Below are 28000 nucleotides of genomic sequence, written 5' to 3'. Positions count from 1 at the left end.
AAAAATTTGGTGAAAATCAGATTTTTTTTCTCAATATACCCTATAAATACCAAGTCGGGAATAAAACAAACAAACTTGCATTTCGTGATTTGTTTTCAAACCACTCGTAAGCTTTGAGACAAGCCTTTATTTTTTTTGGCCTTATTTGCTCAATAACTTTTTACATATAATCTTCACAAACGTAAACTTTTTACATGCACCTGTAACCCATGACTTCTAAACGCATGGCAGGATGCCGGATATAATCTTTCACTATGATTCGTAAATAACGAGCCACAAGCCGATGGGGAAATTTAAGATGCTTAGTCCCCTCAGAGTTAAAGTTGGCTGGAAAATTCTGAAAAAAAGAAGAAATAAAATAACATGACAAGTAATAAGATAAGAATAAAAGAGTATCGTTATACCAGTGTATAGCTTTAGGGTGTGTATCTGTGATGGTGATCAAAATTCGGCATACTAACTGAGTTTAGGTTGAGAAAGTCACAATGTTTCTTTGTTTGTTTGTCAGTGCCTGCAGGGAAGGGGAAAATCAAATTTTTGCACAAAATTGCCACAAAAAGTGGACATTTTGTGTATAGTTTATATTGGGAGACAGTCTGGGGAAAGAGTTCTGCATTCCGCTGCTGATGCTCTTCATTAACTATATGTTGAAAGAGAGACAAAGGGGCCTACATAATTTTGTGTTCATGGTAAAATCCCTAGTACAGACCTATGTGAAATGCACAAGACGGGCTAGCCTAATGAGCAAGAATCAGAGAATGCACTCCCAGCAGCCAAGTTTTGCTTTTAGTCATTGGGTTCATGCTATTATTTTACCAATTAGTGGCATTATGTTTTCTAAAGTGGATGAAGAAAAAGAATAGAGAGCAAAAGGAACTTACGGGGAACAATGAGATCAGCTTGTCATGTAATACACTTCAACTCAAATAAATACATTAATCATAAGAATACCAAATTTTAATCAAATAAAATCCTACATTTTACAAGGAATTACCTATAGGGCTCAGAATCGATCAGTCCCGTTGTTGCTATGCGCTTCTGATTGGTTCAAATAGCGCGTACGAGTACACACACACGCTAAAGTGTGTGATATCGTGTCATATCACACGGGTAAGAACCAATAAGATTGCAAGAACATTCTCAAGTGTTTAAGAATGTTATGTATAAATGTGTTATCAATTCATCATCACATACATACCAAGATGACACCTGATTCTTCAATTGGGGTCAATGCACTTTCCTCAGTTCCGAATTCAACTTGTATATCAGTAACCCATTGTTCTATGCGACCTGCACCTTGGATTTGGATCCCCATAATGATAACCGTAGTTTCAAAATCAACTTGTAGCCATGGGTTCGATTCCCCAACTCGAGCAGCCCAGTAATCCGCATCGTTGAGGCGTCCTGCAAACGGTGTCAATGTACTACTATAGAAACTAGATGCAGTTATTTGGTGGTCTGTAATAGATCTGTCTTCAAGTCCAAGAGGGGAAGGAGCAGGGCTAAGCGATCCATCTGTATAGGGCAAAATAGCAAAAGAGACTTCGTCAATTGGGAGTGTTATCTACCTAAGATGACTTCATCAATGAGTGCTACCTACCTGAGATGACTTCATCAATGAGTGATATCTACCTAAAATGACTTCATTAACGAGTGCTATCTACCTAAAATTACTTCATCGATGAGCGCTGTGACTTCATCAATAAGTGCTATCTGACTTATCAATGAGTGATATCTACCCAAGATGACTTCATCAATTAATGCTATCTACCTAAGATGAATTCATCAAGAAGTGTTATCTACCTTCAGATGACTTCATCAATGAGTGTTATCTATCTAAGATGACTTCATCAATTAATGCTATCTCCTAAGATGATTTCATCAATGAGTGATATCTACATAAGATGACTTCATCAACGAGTGTTATCTACCTAAGATGACTTCATCAACGAGTGTTATCTACCTAAGATGACTTCATCAACGAGCGATATCTACCTAAGATGACTTCATCAACGAGTGTTATCTACCTAAGATGACTTTGTCAAGGAGTGCTATCTACCTAAGATGACTTCATCAATGAGTGCTATCTACCTAAGATGATTTCATCAATGAGTGCTATCTACCTAAGATGACTTCATCAATGAGTGCTATCTACCTAAGATGACTTCATTCATCAATGAGTGCTATCTACCTAAAATGACTTCATCTATAAGTGCTATTTACCAAAGATGATTTCATCAATTAATGCTATCTACCTAAGATGATATCATCAATGAGTGCTATCTATCTAAGATGACTTCATCAATTAATGCTATCTCCTAAGATGATTTCATCAATGAGTGATATCTACATAAGATGACTTCATCAACGAGTGTTATCTACCTAAGATGACTTCATCAACGAAAGTGTTATCTACCTAAGATGACTTCATCAACGAGCGATATCTACCTAAGATGACTTCATCAACGAGTGTTATCTACCTAAGATGACTTTGTCAAGGAGTGCTATCTACCTAAGATGACTTCATCAATGAGTGCTATCTACCTAAGATGACTTCATCAATGAGTGCTATCTACCTAAGATGACTTCATCAATGAGTGCTATCTACCTAAGATGACTTCATTCATCAATGAGTGCTATCTACCTAAAATGACTTCATCTATAAGTGCTATTTACCAAAGATGATTTCATCAATTAATGCTATCTACCTAAGATGATATCATCAATGAGTGCTATCTACCTAAGATGACTTTGTCAAGGAGTGCTACCGTATCTACCTAAGATGATATCATCAATGAGTGCTATCTACCTAAGATGACTTCATCAATTAATGCTATCTACCTAAGATGACTTCATCAATAAGTGTTATCTACCTTCAGATGACTTCATCAATGAGTGTTATCTATCTAAGATGACTTCATCAATTAATGCTATCTCCTAAGATGATTTCATCAATGAGTGATATCTACATAAGATGACTTCATCAACGAGTGTTATCTACCTAAGATGACTTCATCAACGAGTGTTATCTACCTAAGATGACTTCATCAACGAGCGATATCTACCTAAGATGACTTCATCAACGAGTGTTATCTACCTGAGATGACTTTGTCAAGGAGTGCTATCTACCTAAGATGACTTCATCAATGAGTGCTATCTACCTAAGATGACTTTGTCAAGGAGTGCTATCTACCTAAGATGACTTCATCAATGAGTGCTATCTACCTAAGATGACTTCATCAATGAGTGCTATCTACCTAAGATGACTTCATCAATGAGTGCTATCTACCTAAAATGACTTCATCTATAAGTGTTATTTACCTAAGATGATTTCATCAATTAATGCTATCTACCTAAGATGATATCATCAATGAGTGCTATCTACCTAAGATGACTTTGTCAAGGAGTGCTACCGTATCTACCTAAGATGAAATCATCAATGAGTGCTATCTACCTAAGATGACTTCATCAATGAGTGCTATCTACCTAAGATGACTTCATCAATGAGTGCTATCTACCTAAGACAAAGATCTTTTAGTATAATTCTGTGACCTAAGATGACTTCATCAATGAGTGCTATCTACCTAAGATGACTTCATCAATGAGTGCTATCTACCTAAAATGACTTCATCTATAAGTGTTATTTACCTAAGATGATTTCATCAATTAATGCTATCTACCTAAGATGATATCATCAATGAGTGCTATCTACCTAAGATGACTTTGTCAAGGAGTGCTACCGTATCTACCTAAGATGAAATCATCAATGAGTGCTATCTACCTAAGATGACTTCATCAATTAATGCTATCTACCTAAGATGACTTCATCAATGAGTGCTATCTACCTAAGATGACTTCATCAATGAGTGCTATCTACCTAAGATGACTTCATCAATGAGTGCTATCTACCTAAGACAAAGATCTTTTAGTATAATTCTGTGACCTAAGATGACTTCATCAATGAGTGCTATCTACCTAAGATGACTTCATTCATCAATGAGTGCTATCTACCTAAAATGACTTCATCTATAAGTGCTATTTACCAAAGATGATTTCATCAATTAATGCTATCTACCTAAGATGATATCATCAATGAGTGCTATCTACCTAAGATGACTTTGTCAAGGAGTGCTACCGTATCTACCTAAGATGATATCATCAATGAGTGCTATCTACCTAAGATGACTTCATCAATTAATGCTATCTACCTAAGATGACTTCCTCAATTAGTGCTATCTACCGAAGATGACTTCAGCAACGAGTACTATATCTTATATGACTTTGTCACCAATGGGTTTTTTTTACCTGATGGCTTCATCAGCGAGTGCTATGTACCTAAATGATGACTTTATAAATGGGTGTTATATCGAAGATCTCATCAATGGGTGCTATCTATGACTTCATCAATAAGTCAGTGCTATTTACCTAAGATGACTTTATCAGTGGATGCTATAATGACAATTTCCTCTAATTGGCTATTGAATATTTACACCAGGGAGTGTGTGTTTTAAGGAATTGAGGGTGTGATCTCCATGAATTTTTTACTTGAACCATGAGGGGGAATATTAAGTTTTAAATGGATAAAAATGGGACTCAAGTGGGGAATCCGAATAGTGATTTTGAGCGGACGCGAGGAGCAACGCGACATTTTTTGTTGATTTTTTTGTCAAAACTCCCACCTTTTTCATGTCTAAAGAGACACAAATATTGATTCTATACAGGCCCGTAACCAGGAGGGGTGCTGGGGGTGGAAGGACGCCCCCTCCCCCATCCCAAAATGTCCAAAAAGTCCCCTTTTTTGACCCCAAAATGTCCCATTTGCGAGTGTAGCGAGCGAAAAAATAGGGTTTTTCAGGCTTTTTTGGTCAAAAAAGGTCTAAATTTTTTTTGGGGAAAAGTCCACCTTTTCAACATCTGCCCCGTCCAAAAAGGTCCAAATTTTGAAAAACGTCCACTTTTTCAAAATCAGCCCCCCCCCCATGAGGGGTCAATGAGGCAAAAATGTTTCCATCCACTGCGTCAACATCAGGGTCAACAACATATTTTAAAAGTAGGCCTACCTGAAAGCAGATACAGAACTGTTGCTCCAAAATATTGTTTTCCCGTCATGGTACATCGGTTTATTCTGTCGAAGAAAAAAGAAAGAAATGATATAATTAATAAATAAAGACAATATCGCGTATTGTTAAAATATTTACTTATATTTTATTAATATTTAAATTTTATAATAACTGGTCATCTTCAAAATCAAAACAAATAGATAATAAGCAATATTTTAAATATATATTTACCTACCTTAGCACTAATCCTGCAGACAGGCAGTACAACAAATATGTTTCTACTATGTCATGTCCACAACATTAAAGTAACTGTTAAACAAATGATACATTTTCTACCCGCGTTGAAATTATATTAAAATTGAAATTGTTTCCACGGTTTTCAGTTTCAGACGCGTCTAATGCAGTCATCCATATTAAGATTCCTATAGAAACGACATGTTTTCGTTCATACTAATCACTAATGGACAAAATAGCAATGTGGTTGCCATAGAAATGAAAGAGAACCACTCTATTTTCTTTAATATATTTGATTCCTCAGGTTTAGCAATGATAAGGGATGTTACGATATTGTATTCCTTTTATGTATGTTTGTGTTACACTGTCAGAACACTGGGTAAGTTACCGGTTGGGTAAGGTTTTTTACCCAACATTGGGCTATTTTCAATAATTACCCCAATGTTGGGTAAAACACCTTATCCAACCGGTTTCTTACCCAGTGTTCTAACAGTATGTAGGTTGGATGTGTGTGCCCCCTTAAAAATGGGTTGTATGAGTTCTACTTAGGCCTACATGAGAAACGGGTTCTAGGAAAATGCAAAAACCCAAAATGGTTCTTTGGCCTTTAGGCCCACATAATGTTTGTTCATGTCTAAAATGGTTCTTTTTGGCCTTTGTAGAACCATTCTTCTTCATAAAAATATTTTAGGTTCAACATATTAAAGGACAGCTTAATTAAGAAATTTTTTAGGATATACACGGAACCCTTTGTTCTAAGAGGTTTTTTCCTATCTCGCCAATGTTGACACTCTTTCTATACATGCACATCCGCACTAATATTAACAGTATACCGTATATAGCTATAATTAATTAACATTGAAATCAGCAGTACATTTACATTTACATTTAACATTGAAATCAGCAGTAGATAACTACTTGATCAACACTATTATCAGCAGTGGGTATCTTTATTGACACTAATATATATAGATTTATCAACACTAGATAACAACTTTATCAACACTACTATCAACAATGTATAGCTACTTTATCATCACCACTAATTATTCGAATTAGATAGCTACTTCATCAACATTGATATCAGCAGTAGATAGATACTTCATCAACATTGATATCTGCAGTAGATAGCTACTGCATCAACACTGATATCAGCAGTAGATAGCTACCATACTTCATCAACACTATTATCAGCAGTGGGTATATTAATGACACTAATATAGATTTATCAACACTAGATAACAACTTTATCAACACTACTACCAACAATGTATAGCTACTTTATCATCACCACTAATTATTCGAATTAGATAGCTACTTCATCAACATTGATATCAGCAGTAGATAGATACTTCATCAACATTGATATCAGCAGTAGATAGATACTTCATCAACATTGATATCTGCAGTATATAGCTACTGCATCAACACTGATATCAGCAGTAGATAGTTCATCAACACTGATATCAGCAGTAGATAGCTACTTCATCAACACTATTATCAGCAGTGGGTATCTTTATTGACACTGATAATATAGATAGCAATTTATCAACACTAGATAACAACTTTATCAACACTACTATCAACAATGTATAGCTACTTTATCATCACCACTAATTATTCGAATTAGATAGCTACTTCATCAACATTGATATCAGATTTAGATAGTTACTTCATCAACACTGATATCAGTAGTAGATACTTCATTAACACTGATATCAGCAGTAGATAGTTACTTCATCAACATTAATATCAGCAGTATGTCCTAGATAGCTACTTCATCAACAATGATATCAGCAGTAGTCTAGATAGCTATATACAACACTGATATCAGTAGTAGATAGTTACTTCATCAACACTAATATCAGCAGTAGATATCTACTTAATCAACATTGATATCAGATTTATAGATAGTTACTTCATCAACACTGATATCAGTAGTAGATACTTCATCAACACTGATATCAGTAATAGATAGTTACTTCATTAACATTGATATCAGCAGTAGATAGCTACTTCATCAACACTGATATCAGCAGTAGTCTAGATAGCTACTACAACACTGATATCAGTAGCAGAGAGTTACTTCATCAGCACTGATACCAGCAGTAGATAGCTACCGTACATCATCAGCACTGATATCAGCAGTAGATAGCTACCTTAACCTTAATATCAGTAGTAGATAGCTACCGGTACTTCATTAACACTAATATCAGCAGTAGATAGCTACTTCATTAACACTAATATCAGCATTAGATAGTTACTTCATCAACACTATAATATCTGCATTAAATAGCTCTACTTTATCAACACTAATATCAGCAGTAGATAGTTAATTCGGCAACACTAGTATCAGCTTCATCAACACTGATACCAACAGTAGATGGCTACGGTACTTCATCAACACTAATATTAAAATGTTGTTGTGATTTTTCAATAAAAATCGTTTAAACACATGTTCATATAACAGCTACTCTCCCTTTTTTCCCTGGCTACACCACTGAATGTTATCAACACGTTTTGATCAACACTACCAAAATATATTTATTACCTCTTTATAACGTTTTAAAACATTTTTCTGTTTACTGAATGGGTATCTGCTCCCAGCAAATACAAAAACGTTTTAAAAACGTTTTAAATAAGTTATATTTTGGGTTTTGGTTTAGGTAAAAACGTTTTAATAACATTAAAATGTCGGGTTATATAAAGGTCATGAAAACGTTTTAAAACATTTTGTATGAAAACACACAACAATATTTTCAAAATGTTTTCAAAATGTTATTGTTAACTATTATTTGCAAACATTTTAATGTTATGAACACGTTTTCGTTTATACCCTTTATATAACCCGACATTCAAACGTCTTCTGACAACCTTTTATAAGCTTTTACGAGCGAAGGCAAAAACGTTTTGTGTTTACTGGGCTGCTACTTCATCAAGCTAGTATTTTGAGCAGTAAGAGTATGTCACAGTGGGTCTTTCTGAAAAGGACTTCACCTTTTCATTTTCATTTTTGGCTCATGTTCACCTTTCATTTGTTCATTTTTTCTTCTTACAAAATGATGTCTCCCATGATGGAAGGTTTCGCAAAGGGAAATTCCCATTTGAAACCCGTTACATTATAATAGGTTCATAATTGTATTGTTATACCTTTGCATGGGGCTTAACAAAGTTTTGTTAAGCATGTTTTGTTTTTTCTCTACATATGACAGGAGTTCCCAAACACGTTCCAACATCGATAATGACGCTCCATTATATTGGTGTCTTGCGTTGATCTCCATTAGTTTTAAAAAAGTACTTGACATTGTCGTAAAATTGACTGGCGAGCTTTTAAACATTTTCATGCCTCCTCTGTAACATGCTTATATATCAAATGAAAAGAAGAAAACACATTGGAAACAATAATAACAATCGGTATGTGTTCAATAAAATGAGACACACATTGTTGATTGTTTATTATATTTGAAAGCGTGATCATGTTTTTGATATATTGTGAGAGGAAAGTCTTTTCATGTTGCTGAATCTAAACGGTTCTGCTGCTAAAGAAGTCCTAAAATGCCACTTTTCAAATATAAGCTCCACAATTTCGAAGCTGTGATTTAGGTCGCTCTGAAAGAAACACGCTTTTTAGGCTAAAATGTGGTAAAATTGAGAAGAGGTGGCATTAAGAAATTGGTTTTATGTTATAGGTCAGAGGATACAAAAACATCTTTCTTTTTAGTTTTCAAAAAATTATTAAAACCTTGTCTCAAAGTTAATTGAATTCATAAGCTAATAAGGGGCTGTGCAATAATCATGAGCCAAAATATTGCTTCCCCCCCCCCCTCGGCCTGTTAAAATCCTTGCTTCCGCCCCCCCCCCCCGGGGACACTCCCACTTTGGAGGTGACGCGTATGTAGGGCTGTTAAAACCCCCCTTTTCAGCGTCGCTGTCACCCAAAGACCCCATATTTTTTACGAACACATGCTCTGTCACCCGAAGACCCCCTATTTTTCCATATGATCTGTCACCCAAAGACCCTTATTTTCGATTTGAACAGCAACTTTCATTTATCACTGATTTTGTTACTTATTTTGAAAAAACAAAGAAATTTGAAGTCATTTAGAACTAGAAATTCGATGTTCGAGGTTTCTGTGGCGCTGTTTCGGCTCTCACCCAAAGGTTCCATTTAAAAAAAGGTCATGCTCTCACCCAATGACCACATATTTTTACATTTTGCTCTTACCGAATGCCCCTTAGTGCGAAAGTGCCAGCCCTACACCTATATCCATTTCATATTGAAGTGCCCCCCCCCCCCCGGCGAAATATATGGTGCATTTAGTAGCATTGAAGCACCTTTTCATATTTACCACTGTTAAAACATGCGTGGTCATTTGTGGCCCGAGGGCGTCACTGTCATATGCACCGCATTACACCCTTTTGACGCCCCGTTTTAGTCGGTGCATTGGTGCACATCCAAACCATTTTTTGTTTGTCTGCCGCATGTAAAAAAGTGTTGTTTTTATAATTCTATAGACTTTTTTTAGAAACTAGTATACTATTATAATACTGATTAAATGTTGCTCATGTTTTCCAGCAAACGATGGCTCTATAATATACCGTCTAATATAGAAAATTGATCGGCATTCCACAATATTATGTGGTAAAATAAGACTATGTACACAAAATGGTATAATTTCAAATCTGGAACTAACATCAAATCACGTTGTTTATATAATTCCACTTAAGTTATCTGAACTAATAATCTTTATCATCATTTAAAATTTACATAAAGCGGAGCAATCAATAAATTATTGTAATGGAATTTTTCTTTTGATTATCGCACCAAACTGCCACCGCGATTATACCCAGCAGCAACAAAACCCCGAATATGCCTCCCAAGATAGAACCAGTTTCATTTGCAGTGTTGTCGTGATTGCAAACTTCATCACTACTGCAAGTATCCCACAGAAAACAAGATGATGTTTTCCCATTTCTTCCATAAATGCCCTTGGAACGAAGAGAGGAGCATGTCCAGGTGTCGTCCTGCTCTTGAGTAGCCTTCTGGTAAATGCAGAGTGAATAGCCGGTGTCGTGTGCCAGACCCCTCTCATGATGAAATCGTAGTAGTATATATGAATATTAATGAACTCTACGTCATCCGCGTCATACATTTTTTTAATAATCGACTCGTACAGATCGTGAATGATGTTAATTAAATAGATCTAGCTCGTCACCACAGTGAAATTAATTAACACACACACGGCGGTTGAATTTTAAACCACAGTATTATAGAAAAGTGTACTTTTGTTCCAGTTTCTAACCAGTAATTTCGGAATTCAAGCATTTTAAACAACAGTAAGTGTACATTTCGTCCAGTTTCTTACCAGTTGCAATGAATTATGGTAGTGTAAGCTTACCAATATTAATACCAAAAGCTGTGATAGTTTCTGCACTGTACATACTGTACAGTGTGAGTATGTACGCGAGTATAACAACTTGAGCAAGTCACAATATTTTCTCAAGTTGATTTATCCTTTCTATAAATAGCGACGTATACAGAAAAAATATACACAACCACGTTCTCCGAGTACTGTACATACTACATATTATAATTTAAAACTCTAGTCCGGGACTCTAGCGGGGTACACCCATCGTATGTGTACATGGACCTAATCCATGGGTTCCTACAAGGCCGATGACTGGACCGATGACACACATTCGATAGGTGTATCGTATAATATGTGTGAGTTACGGCTTTTGACAATTGGCTCCCTAGTCCTAGCCCGAGGTACTCACACGTCCGTCACTACGATTTCCACCAGGGGTAGCGGGGTGAATGACCCCTAAATTTAAAAAATATTAATTTTTCACCCTCTATTGGGAATATGTGCAAGCTCGGGGTGAAAACTGACCCTCTAGCTACTTGTGGACCGTACTCCTACCCCTGACTACACTGCAAAATATTTTTCACCCCCAAGATTTAATTTTCACCCCATGTATTTGGATTTTCTGCAAGCTCTGGAGTGAAAAACACAGGAAAACAACCCCCGACTTTTGGGCCTTAATGCTGTAGGCCTACCCCTGATTTCCACTGTCCTTCTCCGTACGAAGGTCTGAGACTACCATTCCTCACGTGAAGATGAGACTTAAACAAAACATATTTGGTGCATGTTCGGAAATTTTGCGCACATTTGAGGATGGAAAATGTTTTGAAACCTTTCTATAAATAGATGCCGTCAGTGTGACGTCATCACATGACGTGAGTTCACGGTGCCCCGCTTTTTACGTGACGTAGGGCATTCATGGCCCTAGTGAGGAAGGAACAGGGCCATGATGTTTGAACTACCCTAGTCCATACATTCGACATATAGCGGGGACTCTAGTCGTCTCTACAAATATGTCAATGACAGCAAGAACATGATGAAGTCTAACTTGGAATTTGCACATCATCTTGATCTTGATACTGCCCAACAGTCCTAGAGGAGTAAAAGCGGTTAGGTTGATATGCGCATGCATGCAAATTTTAGTCTATAGATTTCTTGTAGATGTTGGGTTATGTTGGTTTTAAATTGTGTGGGATCTATTATGTTTAAGGGGTACTACACCCTAGCCAATTTTTTTGCTTATTTTTGTGTTTTCTCAAAAATCATAGTGCATTGGTGACAAGTAAGATATAGGGCCTAGATATGTATATTATAGAGACAAGGACTATAACTACTGCACTGAAAATTCAGCAACTCAAGGCAAGTAGTTATTGATTTATTGATCAAATATTGGTTTTCCCTAAGTTTTGACTGTAACTCCACAACTGCTGTCTGTGCTGAAATAAAATTTCCAGTGTACTCTAGTCGTCTCTACAAATATGTCAATGACAGCAAGAACATGATGAAGTCTAACTTGGAATTTGCACATCATCTTGATCTTGATACTGCCCAACAGTCCTAGAGGAGTAAAAGCGGTTAGGTTGATATGCGATGCATGCAAATTTTAGTCTATAGATTTCTTGTAGATGTTGGGTTATGTTGGTTTTAAATTGTGTGGGATCTATTATGTTTAAGGGGTACTACACCCTAGCCAATTTTTTGCTTATTTTTGTGTTTTTTTCTCAAAAATCATAGTGCATTGGTGACAAGTAAGATATAGGGCCTAGATATGTATATTATAGAGACAAGGACTATAACTACTGCACTGAAAATTCAGCAACTCAAGGCAAGTAGTTATTGATTTATTGATCAAATATTGGTTTTCCCTAATTTTTGACTGTAACTCCACAACTGCTGTCTGTGCTGAAATAAAATTTCCAGTGTAGCAGTTGTAGTCCTTGCCCCTATAATATACAAATCTTACTTGTCACCAATGCTCTATAATTTTTGAGAAAAATGTAAAAATAGGCACAAAATTGGGCAGGGGTGTAGTACCCCGTTATCCAAATGATTTGATCGAGTAATTTATCAACTACCATGTATCCACGACAACACAATACTATAGGGACTGTGCAATAATTATGTCTACACCCAGGGTGATGTCTACACCCTGGGCCCTTAATTACTTAGTAACTCAGGGTCTGAAACAGTAACTTGGACCCGAGATAGTAACTTCGACTTTAAGTAACTTTCGGGCCCCGACTTAGTAACTCTGGGTCTGAGATAGTAACTTGGGGCCTCGACTTAGTAACTTCGGGGTCCGAGATAGTAACTTCGGGGCCTCGTCTTATTAACTTCGGGGTCCAAGATTGTAACTCGGGCCTCGACTTAGTAACTTCGGGTCTGAGATAGTAACACGGACCTCGAGATAGTAACTCGGGTCTGAGATAGTAACTTGGGGCCTCAACTTAGTAACTTGGTATCTGAAATAGTAACACGGACCCCAAGATAGTAACTCGGGGTCGAGATAGTAATCAGGCCCCGACTTTATAACTCGGGGTCCGGGATAGTAACTCAGGGTCCGAGATAGTAAGTCGGGGGCCCGACTTAGTAACGCGGAGTCCGAGATGGTAATTCGGGGCCCGAGATACTACTTTGGGATCCGAGATAGTAGCTCAAGGTCCCGAGATACTAATTCAGGGTCTGATATAGTAACTCGGGCCCGACTTAATAACACGGGCCCTTAGATAGTAACTCAGGGTTCCGACTTAATATCTTGGGGTCAGAGATATAATAACTCGGGGTCCGAGATAGTAACTCGGGGCCTCAACTTAGTAACTCGGGGTCTGAGATAGTAACACGGACAACGAGATAGGGTCAGTCCATGTCAAAACAGACTGAGTGTACACCCACCCTCTTGGATTATGCTCTCCTTTGGCTCAGGGGTACCTTTCATGGACCCCTAGGTGAGGATCAAGAAAAAATTCAAATTCAATTTCGTTTCGAATGGCGGGCCATCTAAGTTTGGCGACCTTGACCAAAATTAGAATTTAAGGTGTCCAAATGACAAAGCGCTCTCTTTGAGAGGCATTTTCTTCTTAATTAAATCAGCGACCCTCTTTTTGAATGTGGTCACTCACTGGCTGTGTCTGAAATGCCTAATGCCAAAAAGATTGATTTGAATTTCGTTTGGGATTTCAGAGGGGTCAAAATCAGCACTTCATACTGTTCAATCAAATTATCTTTGATTTTGAAGGACCCATGATAATGCCACAGTGCACTTATAGGTCCTAATTATGTTCAGAATGGATTAACCATGTGCCAATGTCTATGAGCAATTCAAAAAAAGAGAAATTTCTAGACCCCCTACAGAATTTTAGGCCCCCATAAAGTGGTTCAGCCACAAATGGCGCTTAAAATCGGCAAGTTTTGACACCTAATAACTTTAGGTGTACACCAGATATGAATTTCTAGTCTTTTGCATCTGAAAGAATGTAGTCTAATGTTACTAGGAACATAAGATTTGTTTTGTATTTTTTGTGTTTTGATACTTTCAAAAGGTCGTTGACCTATGAACATTTTTTCGTCATAGCGCCCTCCTGAAAGGTCTGACACATAACAAACTATACATTTTGGAATCCTCATGACCATACGAGTAATTTGATATATTACTTGACATAATTGGGAGCATTCTGAAAATTTGACCCCCATAACCTGTACTTTGCATGTGCATCGTTGCCAGGAAGTGCATTTTTGACCCCTTAAAAATCCATACAGAGGATTAGAAAGTAGTTTTTCTTATTACTTGACTCAAGAGCAACTTGAAATATCAGGATAAATAATACAAATGGCTATAAAGCATGTAAAGTGATCAAAAATATAAAAAAATATCATACTAAAATTGGCATTTTGTACCGTATCCTGTATGCGTGGTATGTTAGGCAAAAATGACTATTTTTGAAAGCGTCAACTTAATACTAAAACACAAAAATACAAAACAAATCTTATGTTCCTAGTAACATTAAACTACATTCTTTCAGATGCAAAAGACTAGAAATTCATATCTGGTGTACACCTAAAGTTATTAGGGGTCAAAATGTGCCGACTTTAAGTGCCATTTGTGGCTGAACCACTTTAGGGGTGGCCTAAAATTATGTAGGGTCTAGAAATCTCTTTTTTTAATTGCTCATAGACATTGGCATATGGTTAATCCATTCTGAACATAATTAGGACTTATAAGTGCACTGTGACATTATCATGGGTCCTTCAAAATCAAGATAATTTGATTGAACAATACGAAGTGCTGATTTTAACCCCCTCTGAAATCCCAACGAAATCAAATCTATCTTTTTGGCATTAGGTATTTCAGACACAGCCAGTGAGTGACCACATTCAAAAAGAGGATCACAACTGATTCAATTAAGAAGAAAGTGCCCTCAAAGAGAGCACTTTGTCATTTGGACCCCTTAAATTCACAATTTTGGTCGAGGTCGTCAAACTTTGATTGCCCGCCATTCGCAAACGAAATGGAATTTGAATTTCTTTCTGGTGTCCTCACCTAGGGATCCATAAAAGGTACCCCTGAGCCAAAGGAGAGCAAAATCCAAGAGGGTGGGTGTACACTCAATCTGTTTCGACATGGAATGACCCGATAGTAACTCGGGTCTGAGTTGGGGCCCTAACTTAGTAACTTGGGGCCCCAACTTAGTAACTCGGGTACCGGTAGATAGTAACTCAGGCTTCAACTTAGTAACTCGGGGTCTGAGATAGTAACACGGACAAGCGAGATAGTAACTTCGGGTCTGAGTTACTAGCAGGAACTAACTTAGTAACTTAGGGCCCCAACTTAGTAACTTCGGGGTCGAAATAGTAACTTCGGCCCCGACTTAGTAACTCGGGTCTGAGATAGTAAACCGGGGCCTCGACTTAGTAACTCGGGGTCCGAGATAGTAACTTCGGGGCCTCGACTTATTACTCGGGTCTGAGATAGTAACACGCACCCGAGATTGTAACTTCGGGTCCGAGATAGTAACTTCGGGCCCCGACTTAGTAATTGGGGGTTAGAGATAGTAACTCGGGGCCTCAACTTAGTAACAGGGTCTGAGATAGTAACACGGACCCGAGATAGTAACAGGGGTCGAGATAGTAACTTCGAGGCGTCGACTTAGTAACTTCGGGTCTGAGATAATAACACGGACCCGGAGATTGTAACTTCGGGGTCCAAGATAGTAACTTCGGGGCCCCGGCGTAGTAACTGGCGGTCAGAGATAGTAACTCGGGGCCTCGACTTAGTAACTCGGGGTCTGAGATAGTAACTTGGGGCTTCGACTTAGTAACTCGGGTCTGAGATAGTAACACTGACCCCGAGATAGTAACTCGGGGTCTGAGATAGTAACTCGGGCCCTGACTTATTAACTTCGGGGTCCGAGATAGTAACTTCGGGGCCCGACTTATTAACTTCGGGTCCGAGATAGTAACTCGGGCCTCGTCTTATTAACTTCGGGGTCCAAGATTGTAACTCGGGCCTCGACTTAGTAACTCGGGTCTGAGATAGTAACACGGACCTCGACCTAGTAACTCGGGTCTGAGATAGTAACTTGGGGCCTCAACTTAGTAACTTGGTATCTGAAATAGTAACACGGACCCCAAGATAGTAACTCGGGGTCCGAGATAGTAATCAGGCCCCGACTTTATAACTCGGGGTCCGGGATAGTAACTCAGGGTCGAGATAGTAAGTCGGGGCCCGACTTAGTAACTTCGAGTCCGAGATAGTAATTCGGGGCCCCGAGATACTACTTTGGGATCCGAGATAGTAGCTCAAGGTCCCGAGATACTAATTCAGGGTCTGATATAGTAACTCGGGCCCCGACTTAATAACACGGGGCCCTTAGATAGTAACTCAGGGTTCCGACTTAATATCTTGGGGTCAGAGATATAATAACTCGGGGTCCGAGATAGTAACTCGGGGCCTCAACTTAGTAACTCGGGGTCTGAGATAGTAACACGGACAACAAGATAGTAACTCGGGGTCTGAGTTAGTAACTTGGGGCCCTAACTTAGTAACTTGGGGCCCTAACTTAGTAACTCGGGTACCGAGATAGTAACTCGGGCTTCAACTTAGTAACTCGGGGTCTGAGATAGTAACACGGACAACGAGATAGTAACTTCGGGTCTGAGTTACTAACTTGGGGCTAACTTAGTAACTTAGGGCCCCAACTTAGTAACTCGGGGTCCGAAATAGTAACTTCGGGCCCCGACTTAGTAACTTCGGGGTCTGAGATAGTAAACCGGGGCCTCGACTTAGTAACTCGGGGTCCGAGATAGTAACTCGGGGCCTCGACTTATTAACTCGGGGCTGAGATAGTAACACGCACCCCGAGATTGTAACTCGGGGTCCGAGATAGTAACTCGGGGCCCCGACTTAGTAATTGGGGGTTAGAGATAGTAACTCGGGGCCTCAACTTAGTAACAGGGTCTGAGATAGTAACACGGACCCGAGATAGTAACTCCGGGTCGAGATAGTAACTCGAGGCGTCGACTTAATAACTCGGGTCTGAGATAATAACACGGACCCGGAGATTGTAACTTCGGGGTCCAAGATAGTAACTTCGGGGCCCGGCGTAGTAACTGGCGGTCAGAGATAGTAACTCGGGGCCTCGACTTAGTAACTTCGGGGTCCGAGATAGTAACTAACAGGGCTTCGACTTAGTAACTTCGGGTCTGAGATAGTAACACTGACCCGAGATAGTAACTCGGGGTCTGAGATAGTAACTCGGGCCCTGACTTATTAACTCGGGGTCGAGATAGTAACTCGGGCCCGACTTATTAACTTCGGGGTCCGAGATAGTAACCCAGGGCCTCGACTTAATAACTCGGGGTCTGAAACAGTAACACAGACCGAGATAGTAACTCGGGGTCTGAGATAGTAATTCAGGACCCCCAATTAGTATCTCGGGCCCCAAGTTACTATCTCGGACTCCGAGTTACTAAGTCGGGGCCCGAATTACTATCTCGGCCCCCGAGTTCCTATCTTGGGTCTGTGTTACTATCTCAGATACCAAGTTACTAAGTTGAGGCCCCAAGTTACTATCTCAGACCCGAGGTACTAAGTCGAGGCCCCGAGTTACTATCTCTGACCCCCAGTTACTACGCCGGGGCCCGAGTTACTATCTTGGACCCAAGTTACAATATCAGGGTCCGTGTTATTATTTCAGACCCGAAGTTACTAAGTCGAGGCCTGAGTTACTATCTCGGACCCCGGGTTACTATCTTGGGGTCTGTGTTACTATCTCATACCCCAAGTTACTAAGTTGAGGCCCCGAGTTACTATCTCTAACCCCTAATTACTAAGTCGGGGCCCGAGTTACTATCTCAGACCCGAGTTACAATCTCTGAGTGCGTGTTACTATCTCAGACCCGAGTTAATAAGTCGAGGCCCAGAGTTACTATCACGGACCCCGAGTTACTAAGTCGAGGCCCCGAGTTACTATCACGGACCCGAGTTACTAAGTCGAGGCCCCGAGTTACTATCTCAGACCCCGAGTTACTAAGTCGGGGTCGAGTTACTATCTCAGACCCCAAGTTACTATCTCGGGGTCCGTGTTACTGTTTCTGACCCCAAGTTATTAAGTCGAGGCCCAAGTTACTATCTCGGACCCGAGTTACTATCTCGGGTCAGTGTTACTATCTCAGACCCAGTTACTAAGTCGAGGCCCCGACTTACTATCTCTGACCCCGAGTTACTATCCCGGACCCTGAGTTATAAAGTCCGGGGCCCGAATTACTATCTCGGTTACTATATAGGGTCCGTGTTACTATCTCGGATACCAAGTTACTAAGTTGAGGCCCCAAGTTACTATCTCGGACCTCGAGTTACTAAGTCAAGGTACCACTCCCATGTATACTACAACTTTGTCACAGGTGGACGGAGCATTATAGATGATTTCCATTGTGATATACAACACTCCCATGTATACTACAACTTTATCACCGTGGAATTGAACACTATAGATGATTTCCATTGTGTTAGACAACACTCCCATGTATACTACAACTTTATTACAGGTGGAACAGAGTACTATTGATGATTTCCACTGTGCTATACAACATTCCCATGTATACTAGGCTGCAACTTTATCACAGGTGGAACAGAGCACAAAGATGATTTCCATTGAGCTATACAACACTCCCATGTATACTACAACTTTATCATGGGTGGAACAGTGTACTATAGATGATTTCCATTCAGCTATACAACACTCCCATGTATACTACAACTTTATCATGGATGGAACAGAGCACAAAGATGATTTCCATTGAGCTATACAACACTCCCATGTATACTACAACTTTATCATACAACCCTCCCATGTATACTACAACTTTATCATACAACCCTCCCATGTATACTACAACTTTATCATGGGTGGAACAGAGCACAAAGATGATTTCCATTGAGCTATACAACACTCCCATGTATACTACAACTTTATCATGGGTGGAACAGAGTACTATAGATGATTTCCATTGAGCTATACAACACTCCCATGTATGCTACAACTTTATCATGGGTGGAACAGAGTACTATAGATGATTTCCATTGTGCTATACAACACTCCCATGTATACTACAACTTTATCATGGGTGGAACAGAGCACAAAGATGATTTCCATTGAGCTATTCAACACTCCCATGTATACTACAACTTTATCATGGGTGGAACAGAGTACAAAGATGATTTCCATTGAGCTATACAACACTCCCATGTATACTACAACTTTATCATGGGTGGAACAGAGTACAAAGATGATTTCCATTGAGCTATACAACACTCCCATGTATACTACAACTTTATCATGGGTGGAACAGAGTACTGTAGATGATTTCCATTGAGCTATACAACACTCCCATGTATACTACAACTTTATCATGGGTGGAACAGAGTAAGTCCCTGTAGATGATTTCCATTGAGCTATACAACACTCCCATGTATACTACAACTTTATCATGGGTGGAACAGAGCACAAAGATGATTTCCATTGAGCTATTCAACACTCCCATGTATACTACAACTTTATCATGGGTGGAACAGAGTACTATAGATGATTTCCATTGAGCTATACAACACTCCCATGTATACTACAACTTTATCATGGGTGGAACAGAGCACAAAGATGATTTCCATTGAGCTATACAACACTCCCATGTATACTACAACTTTATCATGGGTGGAACAGAGTACAAAGATGATTTCCATTGAGCTATACAACACTCCCATGTATACTACAACTTTATCATGGGTGGAACAGAGTACTGTAGATGATTTCCATTGAGCTATACAACACTCCCATGTATACTACAACTTTATCATGGGTGGAACAGAGTACTGTAGATGATTTCCATTGAGCTATACAACACTCCCATGTATACTACAACTTTATCATGGGTGGAACAGAGCACAAAGATGATTTCCATTGAGCTATACAACACTCCCATGTATACTACAACTCTATCATGGGTGGAACAGAGTACAAAGATGATTTCCATTGAGCTATACAACACTCCCATGTATACTACAACTTTATCATGGGTGGAACAGAGTACTGTAGATGATTTCCATTGAGCTATACAACACTCCCATGTATACTACAACTTTATCATGGGTGGAACAGAGTACTGTAGATGATTTCCATTGAGCTATACAACACTCCCATGTATACTACAACTTTATCATGGGTGGAACAGAGCACAAAGATGATTTCCATTGAGCTATACAACACTCCCATGTATACTACAACTTTATCATGGGTGGAACAGAGTACTATAGATGATTTCCATTGAGCTATACAACACTCCCATGTATACTACAACTTTATCATGGGTGGAACAGAGTACTATAGATGATTTCCATTGAGCTATACAACACTCCCATGTATACTACAACTTTATCATGGGTGGAACAGGACAGTATCTATTGTGCTATAATGTAAATTATTTCTAGTGTCCTGTCCCTCCTGTGACAAAGTTGTGGTATACAAGGGAATGTTGTATTGTTTAAATCAAATCATCTTTACTATCCTATCCCACCTGTGACAAAGTTGCGGTGTTCATGGGTATCTTGTAAAGCACAATTTTAATCTTCTATATTTTACCCACATGTAACATTTATGTTTTTGTGTTTTATATTTTAAAGAATGGTGCAAACTTCATGAAGTAAATGAACATGTGAAGCCATTGGCTGCGAGTTCGGGTGTCAGGGCATCTGATGTTTTGCAATTGATCTTCCTAGAGGTGAGTTAAGGTTTACACTATATGTTTTGGGCAGAATTTTCGGCCGAATGTTAAATAAGTTTAGCTTAGATTTGCAAGTTTCATAAATGAAAATTTGCAATTATTTCTTGATATTTCTTGATTTATTTTTTAATATATCTAAGCAATAGTTTTGCCATTTTAACCCTCCCAAAAAACATCATGCAAATGGGGTGGAAATGACACTACTTATATCAATCATTGGGATTTCCTTAATAAAACCAATACCATTCCTCATGTGTGTCAGCTTTACTTGTCTCAATATTCGAATGCAAATGCTGCTAGTTCATGCTACTATCTAGCTCGCCTTATGAAAGGCGTACATAGAACATATTGACCATTTTAGGTGGCATTTTGTCTATATGTATTTTCAGATAGCTAACTCAAATACTACACCTTACAGATACAATAGCTAGCTATGTCAAATCCATTATGTTCATTTAACTTAAATCAGCAAAGAAAAGTGTTTAAATGGGATTTTGTGAATTTGCATAAGTCAAGAAGCTGTTTTGAAAAATCACATCCTGTACGATACTTTTAAAGCAATTCTGTGCACAACACCATAGTTAATTTTGTCACCTTAAATATCTACCGTATATAATTTTTAAAAATTCTGTGACTTATTTATAATTCTATTACTCTTACGACCCATTATTCAAAATCGCAAGCACTGTGATTTGTTAAAACACGTCACATGAGAGCCCATTATTCTGCAATAATGCGTCAAGCGCCGTAACACACTCTACGCACAGCATTACGCTGTGCAATATTTCCGCGATACACGCTCCACCTTGAAGTAAACAACTGAAAATAAAAGAAAAAAAAAATGATATTTTCTCTTTAAATCGCACTATTTTCTGGTAATAGAATAGAAATAAAGGGTGCAGCATTATCCTTTACACGCAAATAATGTGTCCTTGGCAGTAAAAGCGTCTAAATAATGGGTGAGGACACATTATTTGGGTGTAAAGGATAATGCATTACCCTTTATTTCTTAAATAAAAGGAAGGTCTGAAAATGTTGTGTTAATTATTATTAATATTCATGTTATTCTCATTAATAACTTTTCTGCAGGCACTAGCACTGTCTAAGGAGTAAGGATTCCTTCAATAGTTTGCAGATTGAAGCAGCCTTTTAACAGGCAACAACACAAAGAACAAGAGAGTATAGAGAATCAAGAATGCAGCAAATAAGAACTGCCCTGAAGTCTTTGGATGTCATTATTGGAACTTAATAACAATCCATTGCCATAGTCCATTTGGGACAAGATCAAGGCACAAACCACCAGATAGTAGATGCCATGGTCCTTGAAACCAATTGATATTTTATGTAGTTGCTAATTTATAATAGATTACAGGGATACAATGTATATGATATGTGCAGCCACTGTCATCTGTGTATCAAATATAACACAGAGGTTGCATACTGGATTGCAGAGCTGGATTGATGGAATCATCGCCAACTGTTAGCATAGCAGGAGATAAGCTATGTGTATGATAATTTGATGCGCCAATAGAAAACTCTATCTCCTCATCATTTAGCTTCCAGAGATTTTATGGTCATCCAGTGTTTTATTCAGTGATGCTAGATGAGGCTGTTTTCATGGAGTTTGGATAAGATACATTAAAATATCTGTATAACTGAATGTCATCACCGTAACATATAGAGAGGTTTCTTGATTGACAAGTGTATAATATTATGGTGAATGACATACATGTAACAGGGCCAATCATGGATCCTTGTGACAGGCTTTGTCGTCTAGATTTTAAAGGGGAGTGGTTACTCACTCTCTAGTATGATGCTAGGCGAGTGGTCAAATCATTCTCTAGCATGATTGCTAGGAGAGCTGTTAACATTGTATTTGAACACAGATATTGGAACATCTGTGATTTGAAGTGATGATTTTATGTGAGCTGGCTATCTGGTGAATATAAATGGTATTACAATATAGTCACATAACAGTAAAAAAAATAATTCTTAAGGTTGGTCTTAACCCTCAGGGAATTATGGGCCTCATAACTGCTAAATTTTTGGTCTTTTAAAATGACAAAGACTTGATGAATTCATATGCGAGGTCAAATTTGGGCAAAAATGCTCAGTTATGGAGAAAATTAAAAACAATTTTACCCAAATTTTCATGGGCATTGTACCAAGAAAATTCTTTACAAAATTAATTTTTAAAAAACAATTTTTTATTCATTTTTTTAAATTTTGACCAACTTTGAGAAATTTTCACCAAAACTGGTTGAAAAATGCTCAATTTTGCGAAAAAAAAAACATGAAAAAAAGCCTGATTTTTCGCTCAATTTTCATTTTTTTTTTGGTGAAGTTGATCAAAATTTTAAAAAGTAAATGGTCCTAGATATCTATACGCTGGCGAAGTTACGTAATAATCGGATTAACTACCATAGCAATAGGTACAAACAATTTTTGATTATATCGCTGCACTACTACGTTCATGCGGTACCTCTGCATTGAACCATAGATGTCAAAGAAATGCTAATCACTTGCACCTGTAAGATTAGTCTCTTTGAAAAGAGCGGTATTGTATTCAATCTACTATATGATTGACGACAGGTGATGAGTGCAACCTGCTTGTAGTGCAGCGGTATATTCAAAATTGTTTGCACCTATTGCTATGGTAGTTAATCCGATTAATCTACGTAACTCATCAGCGCATATATCTAGTTTTTTAAAATAAAAATTTTTACTGAAGAATGTTTTTTTTGTTTTTAAAAATAATTTGGGTAAAAAATTGGTTTGAATGTAAAGGTTTCTTGATCAATTTTCATTAACACAGCAATGAAATTCAGACATGGAACTTTCATAACTTTCAGCTAACTCCAATTAGGCTGGAATTAGCAAAGTCAAACACTGAAAGGGATGCAAATTATTATAATTATATTCTCACAGTACAGGGTGTCCCAGAAAACATCTCCAGAAATAGACAATATCATCAAAATATTTTAAAAGCAGTGGGTAGCTCATTGTGCACATTATACACAAATTTTATTTTAATTCGGTTGGCTGGATGCAAAGAAATGAGTGATTGATCACACAATGCACACATCAACAACTCATTCCAAGTTTGATTAACAGGCACTTTTGTCACACTTGCTCACCCCTTCGTAAAGTTTGTGTATCTCATTCAATTCAGTCCTCTGATCTATTTTATACGATGGTATTATGTTACTCATGCTTGCACTGAAGGTGAAAAGCGTGAGTGAATATAACATTTGATCTGCCTTTACTTTGATACACAGTGCCTGAATTGTAAGAAACTTAACATGGATTGCAGAAATTGGATAGCTATACAATTAACAGATTTAATTCTTTACATAATATGTTAAACTTGCAAAACCCAAGAAATACATGATTAAGCTTAGAGCTTCTAATTTTTATACTGTGCTATATTATGTTTAATGTTTTAATTTTTAAGTTAAAACTTTGCATTCATGGCAATATTTGAAGCAACATTTTGTCCAAGAAAACTTTGATTTTTGTAAGCTTTCCAGCTTTAATTCTTTGTGTTGTGCAATATGTTATATTGCAACTTTCCAAAGAACATGTGAGCCAAGAATGACAATGATCAAGTGCTTGTACATCTTTACGTGTAATTTTGATACCATGCAACATTATGTTCAAATTTTAAAAGATTTACATTTTACATAGCCATTTCTTGGAAAATTCCAAAACATTAATTATTGTGTGAGAAAACTTTTTTTGTCAGATGGAATTCTTTATACAATAATTCTTTATGCAATAATTATATTAATATTAACGAAAAAATATATTTACTAGTACCAAGCACCATTTTAGATTCAAGCTTTAATATCACATAGTATTTTCACATTTTAACAAAAGTTTATTACATGTTTAGCAAAACACAGATTGTGTAAGAAGAATAAAAGAATTTCACCAAACAAAACACAAAGTCAATTGATAAGCATTAGTGTGCATTGTGTTGAATGATCTTTCTTTCAAACTTAATGAAATGAATTGAGATGTATGTTATGTAATCGCTCATATCTTTGCAATCAGTCAACCGATTCAAGTGTGTAAGATGCAGAATAAGAGGGGCTACATGCTGTTTTTTATGTTTTGGATTTGGATGCTTATTTGTCAGCTTATGTCAAAATTCATTCACCTTGTAATCTTTTTCTGGAACACCCTGTATATTAATTTAATTTGCTAGGTAACAGTAAGAAACTTCTTTAAAAGTTTTGCAAATTTCAATCTGCATAATTAATTAGAGCTAATTTTGACTTGTCCAAAAAATTAGTCATAATTGAAAATTATGCAGATTGAAATTAGCAAAAAGTTAAATGTAATGTGTTTCTAGATAGCCCTTACAGCTACCCACATTGCAACATTATAACATTTCCATTAGAGATAGAATTTAACTTCTTTTCCACAAAATGGTAGTTTTCACTGTCAGATATGTCCTCTTTTAAATTTGGCCTGAGCAAATGATGCAATAAAAAGAAAATCACTGTATAATACCAGCACATAAGCCGCCAATGTGAGCCACTCCTTCAAATGTGACTGGTGTCGGTCCCATGACGCCTTGTATGGAGAGTATTGTGAACATTGTGTGTTAAGTTTTGAAAAACATGAGGTTGTTCTCCTCAGCAAATGTTACAATATGACCTGATTTAAAAAAATTGTCAAATCAGCAGTTTTAGGTAAAAAAATCCCTTAAGATGGGTAGGGGTTTCAGATTGCCATCAGCACACCCCTGTTAAAATTTAATTTGAGCCCCCTCCCCCCAACATTTTTTGTTTCAAATGAATGAGCATCAAGTCAGAGTGAGAATCTTGGATAAATCTGCCATATATGATTAAAAGTAAGTTTTATTCAAAGTGTCATATTAAGGGGACTGTGTATTCTCAGAAATGCATTAATTAAAAGTGCTGTAACTTTAAATTAAACAAAATTTAATGCAAGTATATATTTTTGTTATGCAAAAGTTTTTTTTTTTTGAAGAAACTTCAAAAAAGCACATTGTTTTGCCTTAAATTATTTGGAACACACTGTACCCAAATTTGGATTTCATGGTTTTTTTTGTAATTAGACACTCCATTCATGGAGCGGTTTTTCATGATTTGGATATTAGTCTTATTTTTGAATTTTTGAATTTTCGTCTTATTTGGTCAATAATTCAAAATAAGGCCTAAGCCTTGAGTCTAGGTTACAAAAAAACACAAAATCCAAATTTTGGATTTTCCTTCCTATAGTGTGTTCCAAACAATTTTAGGCAAAATCATGAGGTTTTTTCTTATTTTCTTCAAAATTGTTCTTTTCACCCCAAATTTGTATTTATATTTAGATAATTTCCTTTCCAAAAATGTATACTTTTATCTTGGATTAGTAACTTTTGGGCCATTCCATTTAAAATCCACACCACCCCTGTGGAAGATTTAGCTAAAAGTCTTTCAAAGAGGGAGTATGAGTTTTGAATAGAATAAACCATTGGGTAACTTCATTTGAAATACTCACTCCAGCTGTGGAAGATATAGGTAAAGCCATAATACAGAGGGGAGTATGGGTTTCAAAATGATAAACCCTGACCAGTTAGGCAGTTACATTTGAAAAATATACTCCCCTGTGGATTTCAACTGGAATACTAGCCCATTATGCATATCTGAGAATGCACAGTCCCTTTAAGGGGGTACTTTTTGCCTATTTTTGTGTTTTTCTCGAAAATTATAGCGCATTGGTGACAAGTAAGATATGTATATTATAGGGGCAAGGACTACAACTACTGCACTGAAAATTCAGCAACTCAAGGCAAGTAGTTATTGATTTATTGATAAAATATTGGTTTTCCCTCATTTGTGACTGTAACTCCACAACTGTTGTCTGTGCTGAAATAAAATTTCCAGTGTAGCAGTTGTAGTCCTTGCCCTATAATATACATATCTTACTTGTCACCAATGCTCTATAATTTTTGAGAAAAATGCAAAAATAGGCACAAAATTGGGCAGGGTGTAGTACCCCCTTAAATATAATAAATTAAATGAAAATATAAATCATAGTCAATTGAAAACATACCAGTTACATTAAATATCATTTATAGAAAAATAAAGTTATCTATTACTTGACTGAGTTTGTGTACCAAACCAAATTTGTTTGATGGGAACAAAGAAAAATATTGTTAGTAAATTGCATGTGTATGTATATTGTGACATGCATAAAACAGATGGTTGAGTGGTTCTAATAATTGCACAAGTACATGATTGCTATTATTGTATGTAAACGAGAAATTATGTAACTTTTAGTATTTCAATTTTAAGTGTTCTATTATGATGCTATAATAATAAACAGTTCAAGAGAGAAATTAAACAATAGCCAGTGTAATTATTGCATGTTTTACTGTCTCTTACCAGGTATCATGACTATCATCAGGGTTATAAATATATTCACCAGTGTTGCAATATGTCGGCAAAATTCATGACATATTTTTTTTTTTTGAAAAAGGCACAAAAATCATGGAAAAGTTCAGGAGGAGACTGGATGTGATATGTCTATTTTTGACATCACTATTGGGTCACTATCATGAAATCTTCACAAATAATTAATTCTAAATCATAAAATGTGTTATGTGTTTGCTAAATCAAAAATAATTATGTTATTCCAAAACCACTTTCAGCATTGTATTTTCGTAAGGCTTGTGCTTTCATAATGCGTGTCCTGTACTGCCTTGAAAAGTCATGAATTTTGGTTTAAATTACAAACATTTCATAAATAAATGTGGAATGTATTGTTAATTGAAATTCAAAGAGAAAGTGACCATCCAAACTTGTTAAAGACAGGCATTCAAGAAGGAAGCAATATATCAGATCAATAATGGGTGTTTGGAGGCCAATGGAAGTACTATGACTACCACAAACAAAATTGATGGATACAAATGAAAACCCAGCCCATCCCCAACATGCCATTAAACCTAGAATCCGTACCCTAAAAACCCAACCTGAATTACCTTAAACCCCAAACAGTACCCTTAAACCCAACAAACACGTACCCTTAAAGCCTAACTACTTGTACCCTTAA

At 37.3% G+C, this 28000-nt stretch overlaps 1 protein-coding gene and 1 long non-coding RNA gene across 2 annotated transcripts; one reads left to right on the top strand and one right to left on the bottom strand.

Moving 5' to 3' along the window:
* Nucleotides 1-4: 4 nt before the first annotated feature.
* LOC140167235 (lactadherin-like) lies at nucleotides 5-5399 on the bottom strand. The gene is made up of 4 exons (XM_072190580.1): nucleotides 5296-5399; nucleotides 5061-5125; nucleotides 1199-1515; nucleotides 5-337 (listed from the first exon to the last, which is right to left on the bottom strand). Exons 2-4 carry the CDS (start codon nucleotides 5107-5109, stop codon nucleotides 191-193), a joined length of 513 nt encoding a protein of 170 aa, XP_072046681.1. The 5' UTR covers nucleotides 5110-5125; nucleotides 5296-5399; the 3' UTR covers nucleotides 5-190.
* Nucleotides 5400-10493: 5094 nt separating this feature from the next.
* LOC140168151 (uncharacterized) lies at nucleotides 10494-22592 on the top strand. The gene is made up of 3 exons (XR_011861152.1): nucleotides 10494-10631; nucleotides 20832-20929; nucleotides 22022-22592. It is a non-coding gene; the product is annotated as an uncharacterized lncRNA (long non-coding RNA).
* Nucleotides 22593-28000: the final 5408 nt, after the last annotated feature.

Source organism: Amphiura filiformis, chromosome 13, assembly GCF_039555335.1.
Source record: "Amphiura filiformis chromosome 13, Afil_fr2py, whole genome shotgun sequence".
In the NCBI taxonomy this organism is placed as follows: domain Eukaryota; kingdom Metazoa; phylum Echinodermata; class Ophiuroidea; order Amphilepidida; family Amphiuridae; genus Amphiura; species Amphiura filiformis.
Note: the sequence above shows the minus strand (reverse complement) of the source record. Positions and strands in the feature narration are given on the sequence as shown.

Coding starts and splice junctions, on each gene's coding strand:
- LOC140167235 (XM_072190580.1), bottom strand. CDS start 5,109: ATGACGGGAAAACAATATTTTGGAGCAACAGTTCTGTATCTGCTTTCA. Junction 1,516..5,060: donor AGTTCTGTATCTGCTTTCAG/GTAGGCCTACTT, acceptor TGCCCTATACAG/ATGGATCGCTTAGCCCTGCT. Junction 338..1,198: donor AAGAATCAGGTGTCATCTTG/GTATGTATGTGA, acceptor TCTTTTTTTCAG/AATTTTCCAGCCAACTTTAA.